Source organism: Eubalaena glacialis, chromosome X (genome assembly GCF_028564815.1).
Source record: "Eubalaena glacialis isolate mEubGla1 chromosome X, mEubGla1.1.hap2.+ XY, whole genome shotgun sequence".
Taxonomy (NCBI): Eukaryota; Metazoa; Chordata; class Mammalia; order Artiodactyla; family Balaenidae; genus Eubalaena; species Eubalaena glacialis.
Window position 1 is genome coordinate 5,630,648 of NC_083736.1, and position 26,550 is coordinate 5,657,197.

At 40.7% G+C, this 26,550-nt stretch overlaps 1 protein-coding gene across 1 annotated transcript in view; it reads right to left on the bottom strand.

Moving 5' to 3' along the window:
• Positions 1-17,259: 17,259 nt before the first annotated feature.
• Positions 17,260-26,550, bottom strand: part of LOC133082239 (patatin-like phospholipase domain-containing protein 4) — a 72,953-nt gene continuing 63,662 nt past the window's right edge. The window contains exon 7 of the mRNA XM_061178754.1: positions 17,260-17,590. Coding sequence (XP_061034737.1) covers positions 17,519-17,590 — 72 coding nt within the window. The 3' untranslated portion in view covers positions 17,260-17,518. The remainder of the gene's footprint in view (positions 17,591-26,550) is intronic.

Here is a 26,550-nt window from a genome sequence, read left to right on the forward strand (position 1 = left end):
TATGCTTCCACAATTTCACAAGCATCGCTTAGAGACCTTGTATGTTAAACCTGGATCAGAGAGTGTCAAATGAAACAAAAAAGGATTCTATAAGTGTTAATGATCTGAAACCTGCTTTGCCCGTGTGGCATTATTAGTGAAGTTTGATACTAGGTAAGATTTCAGAGTGAATCTCATTTGATAATCCAGTGCATCTTATCTTCATGCTGATTTTATTTTAGTAGATATTCCTCACCTTTGTCCATAAACACAAATATGTCATTTTAGTGTTTCGTACCATAACGTTCACTTAGCTCTGTCATACTTTTTTTTTAAGAAGAAAGACTCAACATTAAAGCACAAAGCATCCAACTTTAGAAGATAAAAGAAGACATAGTAGAGATAGGTTTCTTTAAGAGTAAACTTCCCTTTCCTCTGAGTTCCGTTTTTATCTCCTTTCTGTTTGTTTTTCGTGTATTCATCTTGTTAAAACTTAGGCTATTTGGTCGTCCTGAGCTAGCCAGTGTATCTGGACAGTGACACACTAAAATGTCACCTGACAGCTTTTGTTTTCTCATGGTGGACTTTAAAACAGAATCGTTTCCATCATAGTGAAAGCAGGACAGTTTTATTAAATATATGCATAACTTTAGTGCACGTTTACACTAAACATTTTTATAAAATAAAAAGATTGAGACATTCCCACTTTCCAGAAACACCCTCAATTTCCAACTCCTGACTGGCTTTTCTACCACAAGCACCCAAACCATCCTCAATTTATGAAATGACTCACAGGAGGGTATAATCACTTTGGGGCATCATGTAATGGTGTTTTTATCTTACTAACTCTTTCTGTGAAGTACGAACCAATCTCAGCTTTTTTCCCATACTGCCAAAGGAGTACATGCATTGTCCTATGTAAATGAAATAGTCTAATTTGCATAACCTTTTAAAATTTCGTCCCTTCTAAATTTTGGTGCCATTCAGCAAAGCTGTGTCCTCTTGTTCTAAAGTTCTCTGCTGGGGAACAAAGTCTGTCAAAATCTGGCCTCACTTTTTTTTTTTAATTGAAGTACAGTTGATTTACAATGCTGTGCCAGCCTCTGCTGTACAGCAAAGTGACTCAGTTATACACATAGAGACATTCTTTTTTTAAAAATTCTTTCCCATTATGGTTTATCCCAGGAGATTGGATACAGTTCCCTGTGCTCTACAGTGGGACCTTGTTGTTTATCCATTCTAACTGTAATAGTCTGCATCTACCAACCCCAAACTCCCACTCCATCCCTCCCCTCCCCACCCTCCCCCTTGGCAACCAACAATCTGTTCTCTATGTGTGTGAGTCTGTTTCTGTTTTGTAGATAAGGTCATTTGTGTCATATTTTAGATTCCACATATAAGTGATATCATATGATATTTGTCTTTCTCTTTCTGACTTACTTCACTTAGTATGATCATCTCTAGGTCCATCCATGTTGCTGCAGATGGCATTATTTCATTCTTTTTTATGGTTGAGTAATGTTCCATCGTATATATGTACCATAGTGGCTGCACCAACTTACATTCCCACCAACAGTGTAGGAGGGTTCCCTTTTCTCCACACCCTCTCCAGCATTTGTTATTTGTAGGGCTTTTTGATGATGGCCATTGTGACTGGTGTGAGGTGATACCTCATTGTAGTTTTGATTTGCATTTCTCTAATAATTAGCAACGTTGAGCATCTTTTCATGTGCCTGTTGACCATCTACATGTCTTCTTTGGAGAAATATCTATTAAGGTCTTCTGCACGTTTTTTGATTGGGTTATTTGGGGGTTTTTTTTGTTGAGTTGCATGTGCTGTTTGTATATTTTGGAGATTAAGCTCTTATTGGTCGCATCATTTGCAAATATTTTCTCCCATTCCATAGGTTGTCTTTTTGGGTTTTTTGTTTGTTTGTTTGTTTGTTTTATGGTTTTCTTTGCTGTGCAAAACCTTGTAAGTTTGATTAGGTCCCATGTGTTTATTTTTGTTTTTATTTCTATTGGCCTCACTCTTTTTCAGATTACCTTTGTTCCATCCTCCCCCTTGTCTCCACCTTGGCCGTGTTGAAACTGTCCCTAAGCTTTGTCACACCGTGCACCTTCATTAAGTTCCTTGACTCACCCCAAGAGAATGAAAAATTTACAATGCATTTGGTAAGTTTTTAACCCTTCAAGACCAGTCAATCCCTTCCTGCCTTCTCTGCCCACAATACTATGTAGTTCCATTCTCTCTCCCTTCCCCTGAGGAATTAATACTTAACCGTTTACATGTTTTCCTTTCTGAACTGAGAACCTCAAAGGTAGAGAAGGAGCCTTCATCGTCTTTCTGTTCCCAAGGTCAGCGCAGCACAGTACCAGACTCTTAGCAGAAGTGCAGTCAATGAATAAAGAGTGAGTGAATATATGGCAAGGAGGATAGTGGACAAATGCCCAGCCTCCATATAGTGTAAGGAGAGAGGGGTCGTGATTCTTCTTGTACATGTAATATCTGCCTGGGCCCTACTGTCTGCAGTGTCCGGAAACAAAACATTAAAAAAAAAAAACTCCACAGTGACACAAACCATTGTTCAGAGACTGTTTTTACAGAGACAGAAATGAATTAGCTCCTTTATCAATTCTCAAAACATGCCATTTTATGCTAAAATATGATGCCATTTTAATGAGATAGTTGTCATACTTGAGGTAATTGTGTCTATCCACAGAATAAAATTGTTTCTATAATGGAAATCAAACAAAATACCACAAGATGTACGTGTTCACTCAGCCTGAACTTCCTGAAATACTTTTCTTGAGATATCATTGGTGTTTTACACTTTCTCTGTCCTCGCCATGTAATTATGCATTATACAGATGGAATATCAGTTACAGAAATCGTTTCTGAATGTTACAGGGAAATTATGTGCAAAGTTCTTTGAGTTGATTGTGAGCTGCTGTTAAACTTGTCTGGTTTTTTAATGTGTGGAAGGGCATGTTGAGTGGTGATAAAACTGTGCATGTTTACGTGGAGTTCTGTGCTTGTCCCATCTTAGCAATGGAAACTGAATTGTTCTCCCCCTGCCCATCCTGTCTTTCACGCACATCATTGTAAATGCACTGACCAGGGGGGCTGAGTCTCCAGTTATTTTTACATACTCAGCGTCCAATACACTGATTGTGTGTTGCATAGTATGTGCGCGTTAATTTTTTAAAATGAATTAATGTAGTGAAGAGAAATGCAGGCTCTATAGATGAAGAAAACTCAAATATACCAACATGTTGATAGTGATAAATTAAAAACAAAATAATTTCTTTTTTTCCTTTTCACATTTCAGTATGTCTTCACATTTCTAAAGGTTAAAAAAAAAACCCTCTCAGGACCCTCGGCTCAAATCGTAGCCCAGTTGTGTTCTGGATATCACCTGGGAGCCTGTTAGAAAGGCAAATCCTTGGTCCTCTCTCCAGAGCTGCTGAATCTGAATTTCCAGTTTAACAAGATCCCCATGTGTTTCATATGCACATTTAAGTTTGAGAAGCACTATTCCAACACATTTTGTCTTAATATCTAACAAAATGTGTCTCCATTAAGAAAAGATGTACTTGATACTGCTAACACCACTTTCAGTTTTCTTACTGTAAATTCAAAATACTGAGAAATACTTGGTGGAAAGTGTCACTGCCTATTTTACTGGACCATGGAGAAGGTCACATTTCAGACAACCTAGAAGGTGGTGAAGAAGCAGACATGTGGCTTTCTGGGGAAGAGCATTCTGAGAAGCAGGCATCGTCCATGCCTTGGAAGGGTGACTGGAGTGTCCAAGGGTCAGCTCAGGGCTTATGTGGCCCCTTGCCGTGGGTGGAATGAGCAAGAGGAGAAGAGTGACGAGAAGTCATGGAAGGGGGTCACGTAGGGCCTTGCAGCACTTTGTAAGGACACTGACGTTTACTGTCAGGAACATAGTGAACCACTGGAAGTTTGGGCCAGAGGCTGGCATCATCTGTTCTGTGGGTCTCTGCCTGCTGTGTTGGTGGTCCTCTGTAGGAGGGACAGTTTGGAAGGAGGAATCCAATTAGCCTGTGACTGCTGTCCCCCAGGAGGGCAATGATGATGCTCTAGAGAGGGTGGGGAAGGAAGCAGATGCTTTGTGTCCTTGGAAGATGGATGCTGTAGGGCTTCAGAAAACAATGCATGGGTGGCTATGAAGAAAAGAAAGAGCTCACAGATAGTTCCTGAGTCTTGGTCTGAGTAGAGTTGACACAAACAAAGGTGGAGAAGAGTGCAAGGGAAGCAAAGACCTCTTCTTTTTCCTTTTTCCGTGTATGTGTGTGTTGGTGGGGGGGGGGCGGGATTATGGCGTGGGTGAAGTGATGAGGACATTAGCTTTTTTTTTTAAATTAATTATTTATTTTCGGCTGCGTTGGGTCTTCACTGCTGCGTACGGGCTTTTCTCTAGTTGCGGCGAGTGGGGCTACTCTTCGTTGAGGTGCACGGGCGTCTCATCGCGGTGGCTTCTCTTGTTGGGGAGCACAGGCTCTAGGCGCGTGGGCTTCCGTAGTTGTGGCACGTGGGCTTCAGCAGCTGTGGCGCGCAGGCTGTAGAGCGCAGGCTCAGTAGTTGTGGCGCACGGGCTTAGTTGCTCCGCGGCATGTGGGATCTTCCCGGACCAAGGCTAGAACCCGTGTCCCCTGCATTGGCAGGTGGATTCTTAACCACTGTGCCACCAGGGAAGTCCCGACATTAGCTTTTGACATGTTGAGATTAGGATGAGTAGTTTCTTCTTCCTCATGGCTGAATAAGCCATTTGTGACAACATGGATGAAACTTGAGGGCATTCTGCTAAGTGAAAGAAGTCAGACAGAGAAAGAAGTGCTGTTATGTGGAATCTTAAAAGGCAGAACTCACAGAAACAGAGAATAGAATGGTGGTTGCTAGGGCTTTGGGGCATTGGGGGAATGGAGACATGACGGTCAAAGGGTACAAACTTCCTAGTTACTAAGATGAGTAGAAGTTCTGAGGTCTAACGTACAAGTATGCTGACTGTAGTTACCAATTCTGTATTCTGTACTTGGAAGCTGTTAAGAGGGCACATCTTAAATGTTCTCACCATAAAAAGGAAATGGTAATTATGTGAGGTGATGGAGGTATTAACTAACCCTATTGTGGTCATCATTTCACTATATGTATGTGTATCAAATCATCACCCTATACAACTTAAACTTACATTATGATATATGTCAATTATGTCTCGATAAAGCTGGAAAAAAAGATGGAGATGAGTATTAGGCATCCATGTAAAACTACTAATAGAGAGCTGAATGCATGAATCTAGCATTCAGGGGAGAGATACAACCTGAAGATAGAAGTATTATCGGCAGAGAGGTAAGGTTTCAAGCCATCAGGCTAGCTGAGATCCTGGAGGGAGTACATGTAGATAGGAAATAATAAATATTCATAGACTAAGACTGGACCACAGCAACGTTTCAAGGTTGTGAAGGTAAGGAAAAGAGATGAAGGAGCCTGGGGAGAAACACCCAGTGAGGGAGGGAGGAAAAGAGCAGAGAGCAAGCGGCCAAGGTGTGCACTTGAGGAAAGCTTTCCAAGGTAGGGAAAGTGATGCTTGTATCAAATGATGCTGGTAGGTCCATTCCACGGAGGACTGAGTTTGGCATTGCCTACAGCAGCATGGAGGTCACTGGTGACCTCAAAAACTCCATTGTCGCTGGAGAGGTGTGAAGCAATCCTGGTTTAAGAGAAACATGGAAAAGAGAATTAATCGGAAGGTGACAAAATAAATCATTTTTCCCCGAGGTGCCTTAATGTCAAGGAGAGAGCTTTGGGGCAGTTCCTGAAAGAGAAGGTGGGCATAGAAAGAGATTTGTGTTTTCCCTTTTAGCAGGGTGCAGGGTTATGCTAGGGAGAGTCATAGCCCACTTCTGAATGGAGGGCTGTAGTTCAACATGCATATGGATAACCACAGAAAGAGAGGGAGAATCGTGGGGGTGATATAGAAGTCCATTCTGGTGTGTTTTCAGTCATGGGGGCATGGGTGGTCTGAGGTCATGAGAGGGAACGGTGGGTGCTGTGGGCTTGAAGGCTGGTAAGTGGGTAGCCTGGAAGGCAGAGCTTGAGGAATCTCTCTACTGATGGCGCGGATTTTCCCCCCGACGTAGGAAGGTCATGAACTGAGACCAAGGATGGGGATAAGGGATTGGACTACTGGACCCTGGAGGAGAGAGGAGAAGGTGGGATCCTCTAGATCCCTGCCATTCAGAGTGTGGTCTGCACACCAGCAGCATCAGTATGACCCGGGGGTTATGTATTTATCACCAGCCTCTCCTGCACTGAACAAACCAGAATCTACACTTTATCAAGATGTCTAGGTGATTTCTAAGTTCTCAGATTTGCACTCCATTTGTAGCTGTTCTACATTTTAGTTTTCTGAAAAAGATGTAAAAGGAAGTTTTTAAGAGTTGAATGTACTGCTTTGAACTATGCTTCTTTTCACTATAGTCATCAGATTTTCCCATCAGAGTTAAGCAAACATCTGATAATATAATGGATTCCCCATCCTGTGTGTGTGTGTATGTGTGTGTACGTGTATGCACGTGTATGCATGGGATTGATTTTATTGTTTGAGCTGAATAAACTCAAAAACTCATCAGTAAATCTATGTGACCCCAGAGCCTTGACTATCATTTCTTTTCATTTTTTGTTTGTGGCTTTATTTCCTTTTTTTTTTTTTTTTTTTTTTTTACTGTTATTGCTTTATACAGATTTCCAGCTTCTTCTAAAATTCTTGATTTAATTTTGGCCATTTATATTTTTCAAGGATATTTTGTCCCTTCTCTAAAATTTTCCAATTTATCTGTAGGGATTTGTACATGGTAGTGCCTTATAAATCTTTCGTCTCTTCTCCGTGTCTGCCATATTCAGTTACTCATGCCTAATTGTACTGATTTCTTTTTCTGCTTTTTTCCATGCCTTTTCATTAAATTTTACAAAGTTGTCTATTTTTTTAAAAAGTATTTTTTTCTTTTTTTAAACATTTATTTATTGATTGAATTTATTTTTGGCTGCGCCATGTGTTAGTTGTGGCACGCGGGGATCTTCATTGAAGCACGTGGGATCTTTCATTGCGGAGCGTGGGCTGTTCCTTGCAGCACGCGCGCATCTCTTTAGTTGTGGCATGCGGGTTTTCTCTCTCTAGTTGTGGCGCGCGGGTTTAGGGCGCATGGGCTCTCTAGTTGTGGCGCGTGGGCGCCAGGGCATGTGAGTTCTGTAGTTTGCAGCACGCAGGCTCTCTCATTGAGGCGCGTGAGCTCAGTAGTTGTGGTGCACGGGCTTAGTTGCCCCGCGGTATGTGGGAATCTTAGTTCCCCGAACAGGGATCGAACCCACGTCCCCTGCATTGGAAGGCGGATTCTTTACCACTGGACCACCAGGGAAGTCCCGAGTTTTGTCTATTTTACTGATTGATTCAAAGAATAATTTCCTGGGCTTATTGATAATCATTCAGTTTTCTTCTTCTATTTTATGAAATTTAAAAAATTATATATAACATCTGTCCAGTAGACAAATTAGACAAATTTTTTTTTCAGTTCAAATCATTTATTTATAGATATATTTTTTTCCTAACACAAAACTGACCACTTACTTAAGTCTTAAGTATTCATTTCTGTGTTTTAAACTTTTAGACACATTCATTTGTGATTTAGATTTGGAGCAAATTTAACTATGTTGTTATCTACTTAGTCAACAGTGTGGTCTGGTTAATATACCAGAGCCATTCTCTGTGAAATGTCAAAGCAGGGCTGTGGTTTCAAGAAGCTTACAGTTTTATTTTACTTAAATAGAGGTGTAGCATACTTGCTAATATTATTTGTATGGATACCTTATTCCTTTTTTATTTAGTAAAATTAGACTGTACATGTAGGAACAAGGAGGGACAAGCAGTTATTAGAGAGTACCTGTGTGACATTTGATAGCTCTCTGCAAAGATGTTCTCCTGTGCGTTTATGTGCAGACACCATCCACCTACATGTATTTAAATTAGCCTCAGAGTATATATGTACTGTCTTAATCACCTGCTCTGTTTGCTTCTTCTCAGTTCAATAGTTGAGAAAGTGATGGGGTTAGGGAGCCTGGAATTCAAATTCTCAGCCTGTCCCTGTGCTTTGTAACAAGAAGCACATATCTTATCCACTCTGAAAGGCTCCCCCCTCCCCTAGTATTTTCTGTGGAAGACAGAGATAGTCACACCTACCCCACAGGGATGATGAGATCGTGGTGTTGAGCAGTTTCTACCTTAGGAAATAGGCATCGGTGTCAATGGTTGTTTTACAAGCATCGCCTGTTATACCTTAGCTTGCTTCGATCCTTATTATTATAAACAAATTATTTCTAAATCCCTCAATAGGCACTTTGAGTATTTATCTGACAATCTTTGCATTTTCTAGAAGTCCAATTGGTCAATAAAAGGCCTGAAAGGGTTTTTAATTGATAATCCTTCTGAAAATTCAATAGTTGATATGATAAACAATACTTGACATTATAATACCACATTTTCATAGGTGAAACAAATCCTGTCGTTTCAATATGAGCTCATTTGAATGCCGGGGGTTTAAACATCTATTCTTCAGGAATATTGAGTAAGAATATACCCATGAAAAGTGAGTCCATGTAGGTCTCTCCAACCCAGATTCTTTGAAAGAATTAGGCCCTAAAGTAATAATTTTTCTTCTATGCATCTACATTACTACTAGTTTTAAGAAAATAGTCACTAAAATCATGTTTTTACTATTTTCTGGTGCACATAAACTACCTGGTTGAGAAAAAAATAGGAAAATTTGATTCAAATTCATTTAATATAATTAAGATGAATTTTCTTTAAAAATGATTTTGGAAAATTTGGTGAATTGAATATATTCAGAGGCGGTAAATTGCCTTGGAAGAACTAACTGGTTTTCAATAATTTGGCATTAGATGAATTAAATTGTGAAAAATTGGTTATTTAATAAATAGATTTGGAGCCACACAGTTTCATATACAGTAATTTATTAAATCTTATTAATTATTCACATTTTCCTTGTTTATTTTTGCCTTTTAATCTGTCACGAGCAGAAAATGTTATCTTCCACTGTCATGTTTCTGTTAATTTGCAAATTATTTTTTCTTTTTTAGATTTACATTTCCCCGAACTCATTAGTTCCCACGTTTATGTATATTTAGTTCACTGTGCTTTTTCTGTTTTGTTCAGTTTTCCTTTTTGTAACTAATTAAGCTGAAAGAATAGTGAATATATTTTTGATTTTCTGTATGTTTGCTTATGAGTATGAACTTGCCCCTAACTACACCTTTGACCAAATCCCATGTGCATCAATATGTAGCTGTTTCTGATCAAAGACATCACCAATTCCCACTGTCCTGCTTGCCCATCGTGTTCCAGTCACATCATGCTTCTAAAGGAGATGAGTGAATGAATGCAATTGATATTTTGCTTTCCTCTTTAACCCAACCTCCAAATTATTCATTTAAAAATATTTATTTATTGATGCTTTTTTTAAAAATATTTTTTTATTTATGTATTTGGCTGTGCCAGGTCTTAGTTGCCGCACGTGGGATCTTTTAGTTGCGGCATGCGGGATCTAGTTCTCTGACTGGAGATCGAACCCGGGCCCCCTGCATTGGGAGCATGGAGTCTTAACCACTGGACCACCAGGGAAGTCCCTTGATGCAGTCTTGAAGAAAACAAAGACTGGGGAAATAGCCAATATATACGTAAGCAACTGAATTAAAAGGTACTTCATGATCAAGACAGTGTGGTATTGGCAAAAGAATAGACAAACGTATGAAACAGAACAGAGAGCTGAGAAATAGACCTTCACAAATATAGTCAACTGATCTTTGAAAAAGGAGTAAAGGAACCAACCACAATGGGGCAAAGATAGTCTTTCAGCAAAAAGATGGTGCTGGGACAACTAATTGGACATCCACATGTAAAAAAATGAATCTAGACACAGACCTTACACCCTTTAAAAAATCAGCTCAAATGTGTCATAAACCTAAATGCAAATGCAAAACCAGGGGAAAATCTAAATGACTTGGAATTTGGTGATAGCATTTTAAAGACAACACCAGTCCATGGAAGAAATAATTGATAAGCCTGACTTCATTAAAATTAAAAACTTCTGCTCTTCAAAAGACTCTGTCAAGAGAATGAGAAGATAAGCCACAAGCTGGAAGAAAATATTTGCAAAAGATATTTGGTAAAGGACAGTTGTCAAAAATATACAAAGAACTTTTAAAACTCAACAATAAGAAAACAAACAGCCTGATTGATAAATGAGCAAAATATCTGAACAGACATCTCACCAAAGAATATATGCACATGGCAGATCATCATATGTCATTAGGGAATTGCAAATTAAAACAATGGGATGCCATGGCACAACTCTTAGAATGGGGAAAATCCAAAACCACGATAACACCAAATGCTGGTGAGGATATAGAGCAACAGGAACTGTCATTCATTGCTAGTGGGAATGAAAAGCAGTACAGACACTTTGGAAGACATCTGGATCGTTTCTTATAGAACTACTCTTACCATATGAACCAGCAACTGTGCTCCTCAGTATTTACCCAAAGGAGCTGAAAACTTATGTCCGTACAAAAAAACTGCAAGTGGATGCTTGCAGCAGCTTTATTCACAACTGCCAAAACTTGGAAGCAACTAAGATGTCCTTCAGTAGTTGAACGGGGGAAATAAACTGTGGTCCATTCAGACAATGTAATATTATTCAGCAATAAAAAGAAGGGAACTGTCAAGCCAAGAAAAGACATGGAGGAACCTTAAATGCATATCACTAAGTGAAAGAAACCAATCTGAATAGGTTACATGCTGTATGATTCCAACTCTGTGACGTTCTGAAAAAGGCAAAACTATGGAGATATTTTTTAAAACTATGGAGTCTATTTTAAAAAGGTATTTCAGGTAAGTGTTTTGAAGAAAATGCCTGAAGCTAATATGATAGGACGTAGGTAGAGGGGACAAATTTTGATCGCTTATACCTCTAAGGGTATTTAAATTCCTCTATTTTGGGTGAAAAGAGGCTGTCTAATATCGCAGGGTCTGCTGCTGCTGTGGTGGTGACGGTAGTATTGTTATGACCATATTGTTATCAAATTGTGTGTGAGTGTGTGTTCAGGTCAAAGAATATTTTCAGAATTATTCCTTTTTTTAAAAAATTAGTATAATATTCCTTATCACCTAACATAAAGATCCTTTTGGTGAGTCAATGTGCATACACTTGCAAAACCAGAAATAGCATTCTCTGCTTCTAGGACTCACAATTTAATTTGTAACTATTAACAGACATTATTGATCACAGTATACATATTCTCTACATTTTCGTTTATTTCTGTTGACTTGTTCTGTTAAACACTGGGAAATGCAAACTGTATCTGTGCATTTCAAAATACATTTTTGTTAAGTACATTTCAAATATATTTGGATGCTTTGTCATTCAGCTCATAAATATTCATGACTATAATACCTCCATTGACATTTTATCTTAATTGATGAGTGATTTCGAATTTTGTCCTTGAGATATTTTAGTATCAAATGTTTGAGCAAATCAAGCTTTCATCCATCTAAGAGTCCTGGTTTTTTAAACCTTCTTTTTGTGCAGATGAATTGGGTAAAGACTTGGAACATTCACTTTTTATGAATTTCAAAAAATATTTCAAAACAGATAAAAATAGATAGAATTACTTAAAATCAATCTCAGATTATTAAAATAGAGAAAAATGAAAAAGAGAGAAAAATACTCATGAATAACCTGAGCTCACATTTTTTTAAAAAAAGAGAACGAATAAGTAAAAACACTGAGGTACACATTTTTTGGTTAAGATATTGATACTTTTTATTCACACTGCTTCCAAGTGTCTGATGAGATCGTGGTTTCCATTTTACTATCTGATATAATTCCACCTTAGAGATTGTCATAGCATGACACGGTTCGTTTTGTTGCATTTATGTATTATCTCACTTGGCAAATTGGTAAATGTTAGTGTTTGCACTCTTAGAGGTTTAAAAATAAATGCATGCAATGTTTTCAAGTGTACAATGTGCAAAAGGCACACAGAATTCATTTAACAACCATTATCATATTGGAAATATAGATCAAAATTATATATACATGTGCAGGTGACAAGAGCATAGTTTTAAAACCGTCAATATCATGTGGTTTTAGGAGTAAAATAAACACTTTATTCCTTAAACATCAACCACATAAACTCTATACATTTCAGTTTCAAATATGTGAAATCTAAGGAATTAGATGGTTGCTTCTGTAGGCAAAAATAATGGCCTTTCCAACAAAGAAGTCCACGTCCTAATTCCCAGAACCTGTGAATATGTTCCCTTGGACAGCAGAGGGGAATTAAAGTTGCAGATGGCAGGAAGGCTGTTAATGAGAAGACCTTAAATAGGGGGAAGAGTGGATTATGCAGGTGGGCCAATGGCATCGTAAAAGTCCCTCCATGTGGACGTGGGCGGCGGAGTCAGTGTTAGAGGCGACACCAGCGATTCATGGGGTCTTTGCTGGCATGCTGAAGGCGGAAGAAGCCCCAAACCAAAACATGTGATCCACCTGTATAAGCTGGAAAAGGCAAGAAATGTGTCCTCGTATACGGCCTCCAGAAAGGACCTCAGCTTTGCTGGCCTATGAATTGTCAGCCCTGAGAAGCCCAAGACAGACACTGAACTCCAGAACTGTGAGAGCCTCTGTAAGTGTCTATCGTTTCTCTTGTTTATCCATTTGCACTTAGTAGGTTCACTTGCTTACAATTTAAATATCTGCCTAAAAGCCAGCAGACCTTCTGGATGTCATGAGTTGGTCAACTTCTGTCCTCACAGCCACAGGGTAATGGTTAAGTCAAGAAATGGCTCCTGGGGGGAGGGGTCACCATTTGTACAAAACAGCTCTATTGGAACTTCTTTTACACCCTCCATGCTGAGTTCAGACGGTCCATTTTTTAAAAGGTGACATGATTCTGGTTTTGCAAGCTCAAGGTTTGAGAGTTTCACTGGAAACGTTCTGTGTTCTGCTAATTGTTGTCACCGCTTGCTCACATCCGTGCTACAGTTAGATTGAAATACAAGGGTAAGAGCTTCATTATTTTGCTTTCTATGTTATGATTTTCTTTTAGTTCGTAGTAGTAATGAAATGAAGCACACTTCTGAAGTGAGCAGAAAGTCTCCTAGATAATGACTTCCTTTAGGCATCATTGCATTTTCTCATTTATCAATGATTTCATTTCATGTGGGGTTTAGTAAAGCACCCCCTTCTCTGTGCGTTTGTCCGTGTATCTCCAGTCTTCTTGTTTTAAAATGTTAGTTCCTGTCAAAACTATTTATATAATTTTAAAATATTATAAAGCCCCACGTTTGCTTCCTGTTAGCATGCTATCGTGGCTATATTATGAAATATCATTATTTAGATCTGAAATGTTGACAACGGACCACAACTCTACTGATTTGTCCCTTCACATTATAGGAAAAGATATTATTGGTTGCAGTGATGCCGAGCTTTGAAACAGTGCTCTCTTGAGCAAATACGAGTCCTGGCTTTGCCTCTGTTTTAGCATCTGGTGTTGGTTACAATGCAGTTTGGTACAACGACCCAGGGCTCCAGAAGGAAAGCAAACGTCAAGGAGGTTATGCAGGGACATTTTCCTCTGTACGTATTGCTCATACCCACCTAGATGTCACGGAAGGAGATTCACAGCTAACATGGAATCTCCTCTTGTGAAATTTAAGAATTTTTTTAGGGGGGGAATGTACTTTTAGTTTCTCTGACTTTGGTAAGAAACTTTGCACGTAAGAAAAAGATGAAACTTACACCGAGTGAGTGGAACTATTTTACGGGCAGATCCATCTTCCTCCTGAAGTAAAGTTTGAACATGGCTCCTTCTTTTGTATGTATGTAAGGATGCTTTCTCCCTGTGACAAGTCCTCCTACCTTTTGTCTTTGCATATATCTTTTAAAAACAAAGGTTTCAGAGTTTTGCAAGCTCACAAAAATCTCTTCCGTTACAAATCTTAAACTTAAAGGAATTTTAAACCTATTTTTGGGTTCAATTCTTCTCCCATCCTCCTAATGTCAAGGTGACTTCAAGAGTGAGGTCTGTGTAGGTAATTAATTTCTGCAATAGAGAAAAAGTTGATTGGCATTTTGGTCCCCAAATGTCCAGATGGCATTTTTGATTGAAAAATTGACAAAGGCACTGATAGGTATTTTAGGATGAAAGGAAAAGGAAGCCATGTCTGCCCTGGTTGGTGCTCCCTTTGAAGGGGAGCCTGCATTTATTATTATTATTTTTTTTTTTTTTTTTTAATTTTTGGCTGCATTGGGTCTTTGTTGCTGCGCGCAGGTTTCTCTAGTTGGCGACGAGCGGGGGCTGCTCTTAGTTGCGGTACACGGGCTTCTCATTGCGGTGGCTTCTCTTGTTGTGCAGCACGGGCTCTAGGCACGCAGGGCTCAGTAGTTGTGGCTCGCGGGCTGTAGAGCGCAGGCTCAGTAGTTGTGGTGCACGGGCTTAGTTGCTCCACAGCATGTGGGATCTTCCCGGACCAGGGCTCGAACCCGTGTCCCCTGCATTGGCAGGCAGATTCTTAACCACTGTGCCACCAGGGAAGCCCTGCATTTATTATTTTTACAAGAAAGGAAATAAGTTTGTTGGGCCACCATCCTTCCCCATGTTTGTCATCCTCATAACAACTTCAAAATAAGTCCTATATTCATTTGACAGATGAATACATTTTGGTTCAGGAGATTAAGTGATTTACAAGCTAAGAGAGGATTAGAATTTGGGTTTGTCTTTCTGTAAACTCCGGGCTTTTGTGTCTGTCTTCTCTCTTATTTTCTGTCAGAGAATAAATATGATTAACTGGGCAACTCACTTCATTGTACGGTTTGCAGGGATTCACAGACCAGCCACTTAAAGCTCCCTCTTCCTCTAGGAAAACTAGAGAGGATGGAGTTAAACAGATAAAAATAGCACAGTCATTTTAGAAATCTAGATTTGAAACAGGAATAGATGCACAAGGGAAGATGATGTTTGATTATGATACATAATGGATTCCTGAAACGCTTAAATGTAATTAAAGATATAAAAAGGATAGAGGGAAACGTACAACCATTATGAATGTACAGCACTGTATGAGTTGATTTTTTGAGACATAGCACTAGCTGCAGCCTCTTGTCTGTTAAAAAAAAAAAAGAAAAAAAGAAGACTCAAAAGAGAAAAGGTTAGCTTAGGAGGACAAAGACAACGTAAACGTGGAGCTGGGTGCAGGCGGTGTTGGTGGGGAAAGGGAAGGAGTGAGGGAAGTAAATATAGTGGAGGGAGCCTTAAAGGAGACCCCCTGAATGATAGAAACACTCTCTGGGGTGCTAGGTAAATTTCACGACTTTATTGGCAATATGATACAAATGAATACAAGTCAATGGCAGTCTATATCCTGGAGATTTAGTGTATTTAATTCTGTTTTGCAGGGAGTCATGAGTCCAGAATGTATGTTTGGCAGTACCTTCAAGAAAGCAACGTTTCTCTTGATGCACCTGCTCTGATAATTTGCTCATCTGACTACACAAATGCGCCTGCAACTGATAGGAGGGTCCAGTTATGCTGGATTAAAGATTTCAACATAGTAGAGAGCCTGGAACCTTCCCAGAGTTTTCTCCCGCTTTCAGAAGTCACAAATTCAGATTGACAAGAGCATTTCTAAAAACTAGAGTCTTGGCATTTGTCTAGCTTCAGGTAAATGATGGTGGTGGTCATTACTGTGAGATTTTGAAAGTCACATCTCTTGCTCCAGAACGCACTTCATGAAAGGATACTGGACTATTATATACGGTAAGGGGAAAAAAAAAATCTTAAAGGTATACTCCTTTTCTTTCGAGAAAAAAAAAATTGCAACTTTTAATCTTAAAAACACTGCTGGAATTCCGAAGCAGTGACAAGGTCTTTTATGTGTCTATCAGTGAGAGCAAATAAGCATAAAAGGAAATTATACGTGCATTATAACTCTAGCATGAGAGCAGGGTTTCTTAACCTCAGCACTGCCGACATTTGTGTCTGGACACTTCTCTGTGGAGGGCCTCCCTGTGTATTGCAGGATGGTAAGCAGCACCCCGACCTCCACCCGCTAGATGCAGTAGCAGCCCCCCTCCAGATGATACACCCAAAACGCCCAGACGTTGTTGACTGGCCCATCGTGGGCAACACTGCCCCAGGTGAGAACGAACCACTGCTTTGGAGAGATGACATTGTTTCTTTTGATTCTGCTCTTAGGGAGACTTGTTTTCCTTTTCTCACATTTCTTATCATCCGAAAGCTTCCTACTCTCACTTCCCAGAAAATGTTAATTCTCTGAGAACAGGAAGCTTGTCCAACTTGCTTAGCATACTCAGAGCTTATCAGCTTTAGTAAATACTTTTTGAATAAATGGATAGAAACAAAATCAAAATGAATCTGCTCGTGCTTTATCTGGGTGGATAAAACATGTGATTTCATTAACAATATGTTTAAATCTATGCAAGTTATTCAGCTTTGTATCAGATGGAATTTTATGGATTAATTTTTCAAATAATAGAAATCTTTCACTTTTACCCAGTGTCCTGTCTCCTAATTGGGTTAGAAACTCATCTAATGACCATTGTATGCAAGAGACATAAGTAAGAAACATAACAGATATTGTGATTGCTTTGCAATTTATAATCTGGGGAAAACTACAGAATCGAGGCATATTGTCGATTGAAAGGGAAAAAGCAATGCCCACATTTAAACTGTTGTTTGGCTCTGCTTACTTTTCAGTGGGATGTTCTGGGGATTGAAATGACGTGTTCTAACACACGGGAAGACATCCGTGGTGAAGGAGCTCACAGGCTTCAAAAGGAAATGGAGGAATGAGGGCAGCTGCGGGACACGCTACCCAGGAAAGCAAGAGGGTCGAGGGTGGGAGCAAAATGAGGGCGCGACGGTTATTAAATCCAGTCACCGAGGGTGTAGGGACGGGAGTGCTAACCTCAGTCGGAAGCTAGTCGTTGCAAAGCTCAAAGGCCAGGAGCAGAATTCCCAACAGTATCTGAAATGTAACGTGTTTATCCGTGAGACTGTGGAATAAGGGCTGGCAGGTTTGGAAACAGCAGGCAGCTATTGCTGGGGGCTCCCAGCAGCAGACAAGCTCCCCATTGCTGGAGAGCAGGGGTGGGGCAGGAACTCAGCCTTCCTGGGTGCCAGCGCTCCAACCTGCATGCAGACACGGGGGCTCAGAGTCCGGCTGTCTCAGAGGGCCGTGAGGGGCTCTCACCTAAGTGTGTTCTAAGACTCTCGGGTGTCTAGTTTGGGGGGTGCGTGCTTATTTTCTCTGAAGATTTCATCCAGTTGTAGTAGAGCCATGAAGTGAGGAACGTCTTGGGCTGCAGTGGCCAGTAGGCACGTTGCAGCCCCTGCAGGCTGGGCCGTCTCCCTTCCAGCTCATTGTGGGCTCAGAGACACACGCACTGTCCGTTGCCTTTGGGGGCCCAAGGGTAACTTGGTCCCGTTGTTCTGGAACGAGGGAGAATGGAAAGAGAAAGGGATGGAGGGAGAAAAGAATATAATGGGAGAACAGAATATACTTTGTAAACATAAAAATCTTAGATCGTTCATGGATGTTATGCTGAAGTTAAAAGTACAGGTTACCCAGTTGCAAATCCAACGTATGTGCGAAGTCACTTCCTGTCATTGTTTTGTGGATTCCACAACGTTCTGAGTGTAAACAGCCCTCCCCGGAATTTTTCAGACAGAATTCCCCAGAACAGGAGCACGCTTCATCTGCATGGTGCCAGAACTCCAGCTCCTGGAGCGGACAAGACGTGATGAGCTCTTACGGAATGCCATGTAATAAGAATTATTTCCAGTCGCAATGTGACGGTAGTGTTCTACAAATGTAAGTTATTATGTCTTCTTTGACTATACATGTATTCACCTGCACTTCGGGGAGAACAACGCTTCCCAAAATAGCCCCTCAAGACAGAACTTCCTGCCACCGTATTTCATGGCTGAACAACCCAAGTGGGAGTTTCCTCCTGCTGTATCTATTCAATTCTTACCCTTTCATTTCTCCTCCTCTAAAACCCTCTTCCTTCTCCCACGGCTCTCCTGAAACGGCTCTCTGGGGTCACTTGTGAATCTCCACTCCTCCTGGACTTCTTGATCTCCGCCTGGCCTCCGAGCATTCAGCTGCCTCTCTGTTCCCTCCTCGTTGGGACCACATGAGCCTGAGCGACTTCCCTGCTGCCTCTCTTATGGTAAAGCTGACATCGTTGAACTCCCCGGATCCTTGAACCCTGGCTCTCTGCCTGTGCCCCAGCAGCGGCGGGCTTCTCCCTACAGCTCCACCGGCAGTTAACAGAGCTACAGGACTCCTTGCCCTCCCGGTCGCCCTCTGTCCACTCTTGGTTCCTCCCGAGGGCACTTCACTTGAATACACCCCTTGCACGTGAACCTGGTTCTGGGAGAAAGTGACACGCCCTGTCTCCTTATCCTTCATCTCTGCCCCTCCTGTCGCATCTTTGGGTCTGGTCCTCTCCTGGTGAGTGTGTCCCCCCCACTCCTTCAGAACTCTCACCCCTCCCACAGTTCTATCCATGGCAACACAGCCTAAATAGAGTCCTCAAATCTAACCTTTCTCCCCTAGCTCCCAACTGGGTTATTTTCAGCCGGATGCCAACAGTACCCGCTTTGCATTTGTACAAAAGCAAATCTACCCCACCCAGAACCCAGTTTCCCAAGGACGCATGGTCGTTGTTGTTTATCCTGTCCTTCCTCTTTTCCTCTGCTCTGGCCCAGAGCAGCCTTTTGTGCGGTGCTGAGGTTGGATTGGGATTTGGCTGCTTCAGTTCTGATTTGCATCTACCTTAGACTTGAACTTAGAGACTCCAGGCCCCAAGGGTAGGGTGAAGGCGCCACTGAAACCCAAACCCAAATGAGTGGTCATAGCCCATCGTCTCTTGAGCCAAAGCAGCTTGAAAGCTCCGACACTCACCTGATTTCTCTGGGTTTTGGCTCTTCCCCAAAATGACTAGTCTGGCAATGCCATAGGGTCTTTTTTTTTTTTTTTTTTTTTTTTAGTTTTCAGAAAAAAGTTTTATTTTATAATGGAGTATACTTGATTTACAATGTTTTGTTAATTTCAGGTGTACAGCAAAGTGATTTAGTTATACATATACATGTATCAATTCTTTTTCAGAATTTTTTCCCATATATAGATTATTACATAGTATTGAGTGGAGTTCCCTGTGCTATACAGTAGGTCCTTGTTGACTATTTTATATATAATAGTGTGTATTTGTTCATCCCAAACTGCTAATTTACCCCTCCCCACCTCTTCCCCTTTGGTAACCATGTTTGTTTTCTATGTCTGTGAGTCTGTTTCTGTTTTGTAAATAAGTTCATTTGTGTCATTTTTCTTAGATTCCACATGTAAGTGATATCATGAGATACTTGTCTTTCTCTGCCTCGCTTACTTCACTTAGTATGATAATCTCAAGGTCCATCCATGTTCCTGCAAATGGCGTTATTTCATTCTTTTTCATGGCTGGGTAGTATTCCATTGTGCATATATACCACATCTTCTTTATCCATCCCCCTGTGGATGGATCCATAGGGTCATTGCAGCTCTTGGATGCTCCTAAGAAGCCTTTAAAAGGACATTCAGCGATATCTGTTCTCCACCATTACTTTAATTCAGACCCTCAAATCCTCTCACGGAATTATAATCATCTCTACAACTGGTTCCTTAAGTCTTGTTTCGTTCCCACTCGGTGATTTCAGACTTAACTTCCCAAAATGTAACTGTGATGCCTTCCTCCTTCCACACTCAGGAATCATCAGTGTCTTTCCACTGTTCAGGGAGTCCTCACACGCTCCTCCAGCCAGCCAGGCCAGCACAAGCTTATTTCCAGGACATGCCCTAGTCTTATCCTCCCACGGTTCACCATCCAGCATTTAGACGACGCTTCAGATAAACGAATTACACATTAGCCTGGGCTCTGCTTCCAGATATCTTTGTACAACCTGTTCCTTATGCCCAGAGAGGTCCTCTTGCGTCTTCTTCTTCCCTACTTCTTCACCAGCCAGGCTAGCCCACAAAACATTCACACACACACACACACACACACACACACACACACCCATGCAGGAAAGTTCTCGCTGCTTTCTTTTCTCAAGACTTGTTATCTTCTACATGCCAACTGGTATCCCAGGGTTCTCTGTAATATAGCTATCACCTCCTTGAATACTGGAGCTGTGTACCACCATTTGGGTACCCCTTCTCACCCTACTACACGTGGCACAGTGCATATTACACATGGAGTGACCCATCCTTAATTTGAAGGTCCCCTTTTTTTTTTAAATTTATTTATTTAATTTATTTATTTTTGGCTGCATTGGGTCTTCGTTGCTGCACGTGGGCATTCTCTAGTTTCGCGAGCAGGGGCTACTCTTCGTTGCGGTGCCCGCAGGCTTCTCATTGCGGTGGCTTCTCTTGTTGCAGAGCACGGGCTCTAGGGCGCAGGCTTCAGTAGGTGTGGCTCGCGGGCTCTAGAGCACAGGCTCAGTAGTTGTGGCGCACAGGCTTAGTTGCTCCGCGGCATGTGGGATCTACCCGGACCAGGGCTCGAACCCGTGTCCCCTGCATTGGCAGGTGGATTCTTAACCACTGCGCCACCAGGGAAGCCCAGGTACCCTTTTTTTGAAAACTATTATAGCACATATGAATTTATCTATGTATGCCTTTTTAACAATGAGGAAAATGTCAATGCAGGTGAGTGTCACTCTTACCAGGGTTAATTAGGCATTAACCCCATTAACAGCCAAGCAAACCAGGTGCTTAAAAATCCTGAGGAGGGGTATAAGGGGAAAAAAAAAAGAAGCCTAAATAGAAGTGGACTTTTAGAATAGACCTTGGGAAAGGAGATGCTGAGAGAAAGCAAATCCAGGTCTTATAACTGTCTTCCTGTGTCTGCTAGGAGGGAGAACGCTCAGATCCAAATAAGGGGGACCGAGGGACTTCCCTGGCAGTCCAGTGCTTAGGACTCTGCGCTTTCATTGCCGAGGGTGCAGGTTCAATCCCTGGTCGGGGAACTAAAATCCCACAAGCCAAGTGGCCAAAAAAAAAAAAACCACAAATAAGGGGAACCGAGCATGTGTGTGTCAGCACAAAATTAGCATGGGCAGAGCTAAGGCTATAGACAAATTGGAATCGCAGGCTGAGTTGGTTAAAAACAGTTTGCACTTGGTTGTTTGTCCATTTTAAGCATTCACAGATTTCTTCTGGGACAGTAGTAGGAAGCAGCAGACAAAGCGTAATAACTGCAAGTCTTAAACTCAGAAAGACCAAGAACACCTGGCTCAAGGAAAAGACAGGAAAATTATGTCCCTCCTTTACCATAAAGGATGCAACTTCTGAGCATTAACTTGAAGCCTAAGGAAGAACAGATCTCATGAGCAAGAGATGGAAAATCGTAATCAGTGACAGAATTCCCCTTATTTCTTTGTTAATACCGTTAACATGCCCTGCAGGCAGTAAGCTGGCTTGTTTTATTTTAATGAAAGATTGTAACCATCTGAGATGTCAGTGATTTACTTGTTACCTCGGTTCCTCGAACTGTTTTTCCATACAGTCTTAAATTTTGCATCCAAAAAGTTCCACACTTGCTGTACTTGGGGATGCACTGTGACCTCGGCATGCAATCAATGTATAGTGAATGAATGAATACTGGAATGTTCTATGAACATCTCGTTTGCATTTCTTCCTCTTCAGATCCTACCTACACTTGGAATAAGATTTAAATTAGCAGAGAACCTGGATTTATTATCTTCTTGGGCATGGCACTGCTTTCCAATTCTGTTCATAATTTTCTGTGAGTAGTTAATTTTACAGGAACCCTAAACAAATATCAAATTGTTAGGCTGATTATGTGTATAATGTTGATTGATTAGTACTTAAACCCATATTGACAGAGCCTATTTGTAAAAATATGACATACATACCTCTCCTTCCTTCTGAAGGAGAGAGATGTTTTAGTGTTATGTAGAATGCATAGCACACTTGCTGTGAGATGAGCCAGATCCAGGAGAAATATCTGTTTACACAGAAATTTAACATTCTTATCAAAAGGTTGTCTTCAGATTTTAGGCACCTTTTGGGAAACTGGCAAGTTCCCTTTGTCATGTAAAAAAGTATTCTTTATGATCTCATTTTAGAAATATATCTAAAATTAGAAATATTAATTCAAATATCACATCATGCTTATGATTTTTGGTTATATACACACAGTCTGAATCAATGTAGAAACTGTCCTCCAGTTGGATACCCTTTGGGTACAAAGAAATCCAATACGGTAGAATTTCACAACTCAGATTAATCATGTACGAACACAATATTTGGCTCAAATATTTTGAGGACCAGGCGGTGTTAGTAACTAAGAGAACAGGAGACATATGCTAAAGCTCACACAAAAGAACTCATGTGACGATCGGCATAAAGTCTGTGTCTCCAAATTGTAGGATGTCTTATGTATTCGAGGACGAAAGCCTTGAAGAATCTTCTCACCTCCCAAGCACCCCGACCCCATTCCAACTTTAGAATCCGCCTTTGGAAAAACCGGAGCCAGCAGAGCAAGTTCCAAACATAGCTGCCAAAGCTGGACACATGAAAAATCATGGTCTTTGTGACATCTTTCACGCAAAGAAGAGAACCAGAAGGAGGTGGGCCTCCTGTGTGTGGATTTGGCAGGAGGAGCTGGGAGGGAGTGAGTTAGCCTCTCTCTGAAGGCAGGGTAAGCTTCTGAGAGAGAAAAGGAATGAATGCGAGTCTGAACCCAGGGCCACACCAAACGCCCTCTACGTGGGGATCACCTTGGAGAAAAGTTCTCTGAGACAGATGTGAAAGGAGTAAGGAAGAGGTAGTGCGAGTCTGTCCCTGGCAGACATCCCTTTTAAACCATGGAGCAGAGGTTTTGTTCTCGATGGAAATAGGAAAAGGAATAATAGGAATAATGGAATAAAGGAGTAATGCCCCACCTCCCCCACCAGGATCAAGAAGCAAAGAAACACATTACTAAGGAATTCCAAAAGAACACATGGCTTACCGCGTGAGTTTCTGAATATGGACAAAATGGATCCTTAAGATGATTAAACAAACCCAACAGAAGATTAATATGTTCTCTCCTTAAAACAAGGTGCACGTCCCATTTACTTTGGTCTACATGATCACCAAAATTTGAAAAGATTGATACTATCCGTTGTTAGTAAAGGCAGGGAGAAAAATGTTCTCAGAAGCTGTTTAGAGAGTGTGTCTTCCTACCACCTTCTTTTAAGGGGAATTTGCCTAGAACTTTTCAGAGTTTCAATTGTGTATTCCCTTCGGGCCAGCACTTCTTCCCGTAGTGGTTTCTCCTATGGACGTATTGGCAGCATGCAGTGATAGATGCATAAAGACCGAAGAGACTCTAAGGGACCACGAGTAGGAGATGATCGTGTCAGTGTTCGGGTACTCAGACAACGGCAACTTAAAACTAACAAGTTAATTCAAAAGAATTATTTCTTTAACAACAACAAAAACAAACCAATCAAAAAATGGGCGGAAGACCTAAATAGACATTTCTCCAGAGAAGACATACAGATGGCCAAGAGGCACATGAAAAGATGCTGAGCATCGCTAATTATCAGAGAAATGCAAATCAGAACAAACTACGACAAGGTTATCACCTCACACTGGTCATCATCAAAATGTCTACAAGTAACAAATGCTGGAGAGGGTGTGGAGGAAAGGGAACCCTCCTGCACTGTTGGTGGGAATGTAAGTTGGTGCACCCACTATGGAGAACAGTATGGAGGTTCCTCAAAAAAACTTAAAATAGAGCTACCATATAATCCAGCAATCTCCTCCTGGGCATATATGCAGACAAAACTCTAATTCAAAAAATCAGTGCACCCCTATGTTCATTGCAGCACTATTTACAATAGCCAGGACATGGAAGCAACCTAAATGTCCATCAATGGATCAATGGATAAAGAAGATGTGGTACATATATGCAATGGAATATTACTCAGCCATAAAAAAGAATGAATTAATGCCATTTGCATCAACATGGATGGACCTATGGATTATCATAGTAAGCGAAGTAAGTCAGAAAGAAACAAATACCATATGATGTCACTTACATGTGGAATCCAAAATATGACACAAATGAACTTATCTACAACACAGAAACAGACTCACATAGAGAACAGACTTGTGGTTGTTGGGGGGGGGGGAGGGAAGGACTGAGAGTTTGGGATTAGCAGATGCAAGCCAGTATATATAGAATGGACAAACAACAACAAGATCCTACTGTATAGAACAGGGAACTATATTCAGTATCCTGTAATAAACCATAATGGAAAAGAATATGAAAAAGAATATATGTATATAACTGAATCACTAGGCTGTACAGCAAAAATTAACATGTTGTAAATTAAGTATACTTCAGTAAAAAAAAACTTAAAAAAAGATTTCTTTGAAATGGTACTGAATGGGGAAAACAAAGTTGCAGAAGAATATACATTCTATAGAAAGTGTGAACCAAATCTATTTTTGTGCTAAAAAAATAAAGATGTACTTTTGTGTCCATATTTCTACACTCAAAGAAACAATCATATGCCTAACAGATAATAATGAATATTCCTAATATATGGATATTGGGGATGATTTGAAGACTTTTTGTTTGTTTTTTAATGTACATACACTTTTTTTCCAATGTGCCTATACCATTCTGAATGAAAACACCAGGCATATTTTCAAGTAAGGTTTTCTGTCAGATGTGAAGATTCTAAAAACCCTCAGAATCTATTTTGTAGAAGGCAGCTATCCACTGCAAAACTTGTAGCTTGAGAGCCTCAAAGTTTTTACTGTATATATTTTTTTCTTTTACTAAGTCTTCTGACTTGTGTGAAGGAAGTAAACTCACCTGAAACTAACATGTCGCATGTTGTCAGGCTCGGAAACTTCTCTATCTATCTTCAAAATAACCCTGAGGGGGAAATACTTCAGCCCACATGATAACAGTTTGGAAATGCTTTGCATGTAGAAGGGGGATGTAAAAATAAGTGACATTTTCCTCTGCAAAATTTTAGGACTACAATACTTTTGTGAGTATTGTTGCAGATTATCTGGTGTTATAAGAGGTAAAAAGATATGGCAAATGTACAGAACATGAACAGAACTTTAAATAGTATTCATCAAGAGTATGAAGATACATCATTTATAAAAACACCACCACGGTCAAAAGACATTAGCCAGTACAAAACTAAGGGTACTACAGGTGTCAATACCTATGTATAGTAATTCAGTACCTTGCATTATTCTATAGCCATGGATTCTGCTTTGTATCATTCTGTATTCATCGATTTTCTACATTTTCATAAGCCATAAATAAAAATTTGTTTCCCTTTTTCATGACTGTTCTCCCAAAAACAACCTTCTACTGATGGTCGTAGATTATTCAGGAAGAACAAGAAAGATAATGGGAACTAAAATAAGTAGGTAAGGAGTATTCTTCTCTATCCTAAACATTCCATCTGTCTAACTATATTTATGGTATGTAAAACACCTGTTTTTATTTCCAAGGGACCAATCTGGTTCTAAAGTCGCAGCTGGTGATAGTCTGTGAGGGTGTTCAGATACTATTTCTCGAGCTAGGCAGATGGCAATCAAAAGCAATTTCATAATTTATTTTTTACCACCATCCAAGAATTTGGACAGACTCCTGGGGACAGAACTGGCAGTACTTCAGCTTAAACAGTGCAGGACGTGTTCCGTATGTATGCATCAGGGATAACCATAAGCATGTACTAGTCTAAGGGACCAAACACTGAGCATGATAATCTCATCATAATAATGGTCAATAATCACAGAAGTCAATACCCAGGACTAAACTGTAGATGGGCAAGAACAGTAATTTCGAAGAGCAGCAGTGACCTAAACTTTCTGATGTAACTGGGCTTGACTAGGTCCCCCTCAGAACAAGCAATGGCAAAGAAGGCTCACGCCAGTCTGTATAATGAAGGTGAAGTGGTACTAAATTAAGGTTTTACTGAATTGTACTAAAAAGCTGAGCTGTCCAGATCAAGTGACAGCTTGGGATAAAAGCTGGGGTCACCAGAAAATAAAACGAACCAACTACTGGGAGCAGTGATTTGGACAGTTCCTCATACAAAGGACAGTAGTGACCTACAAGAGCAGGACCTGGTCCGGGCAAGACGGCGGAGGAGCACGACGCGGAGGTCACCTTCCTCCCCACGGATACATCAGAATACATCTACACGGGGAACTGCTCCTACAGAACACCCACTGAACGCTGGCAGAAGACGTCAGACCTCCCAAAAGGCAAGAAACTCCCCACGTACTTGGGTAGGGCAAAAGAAAAAAGAAATAACAGAGACAAAAGAATAGGGACGGGACCTGCACCAGTGGGAGGGAG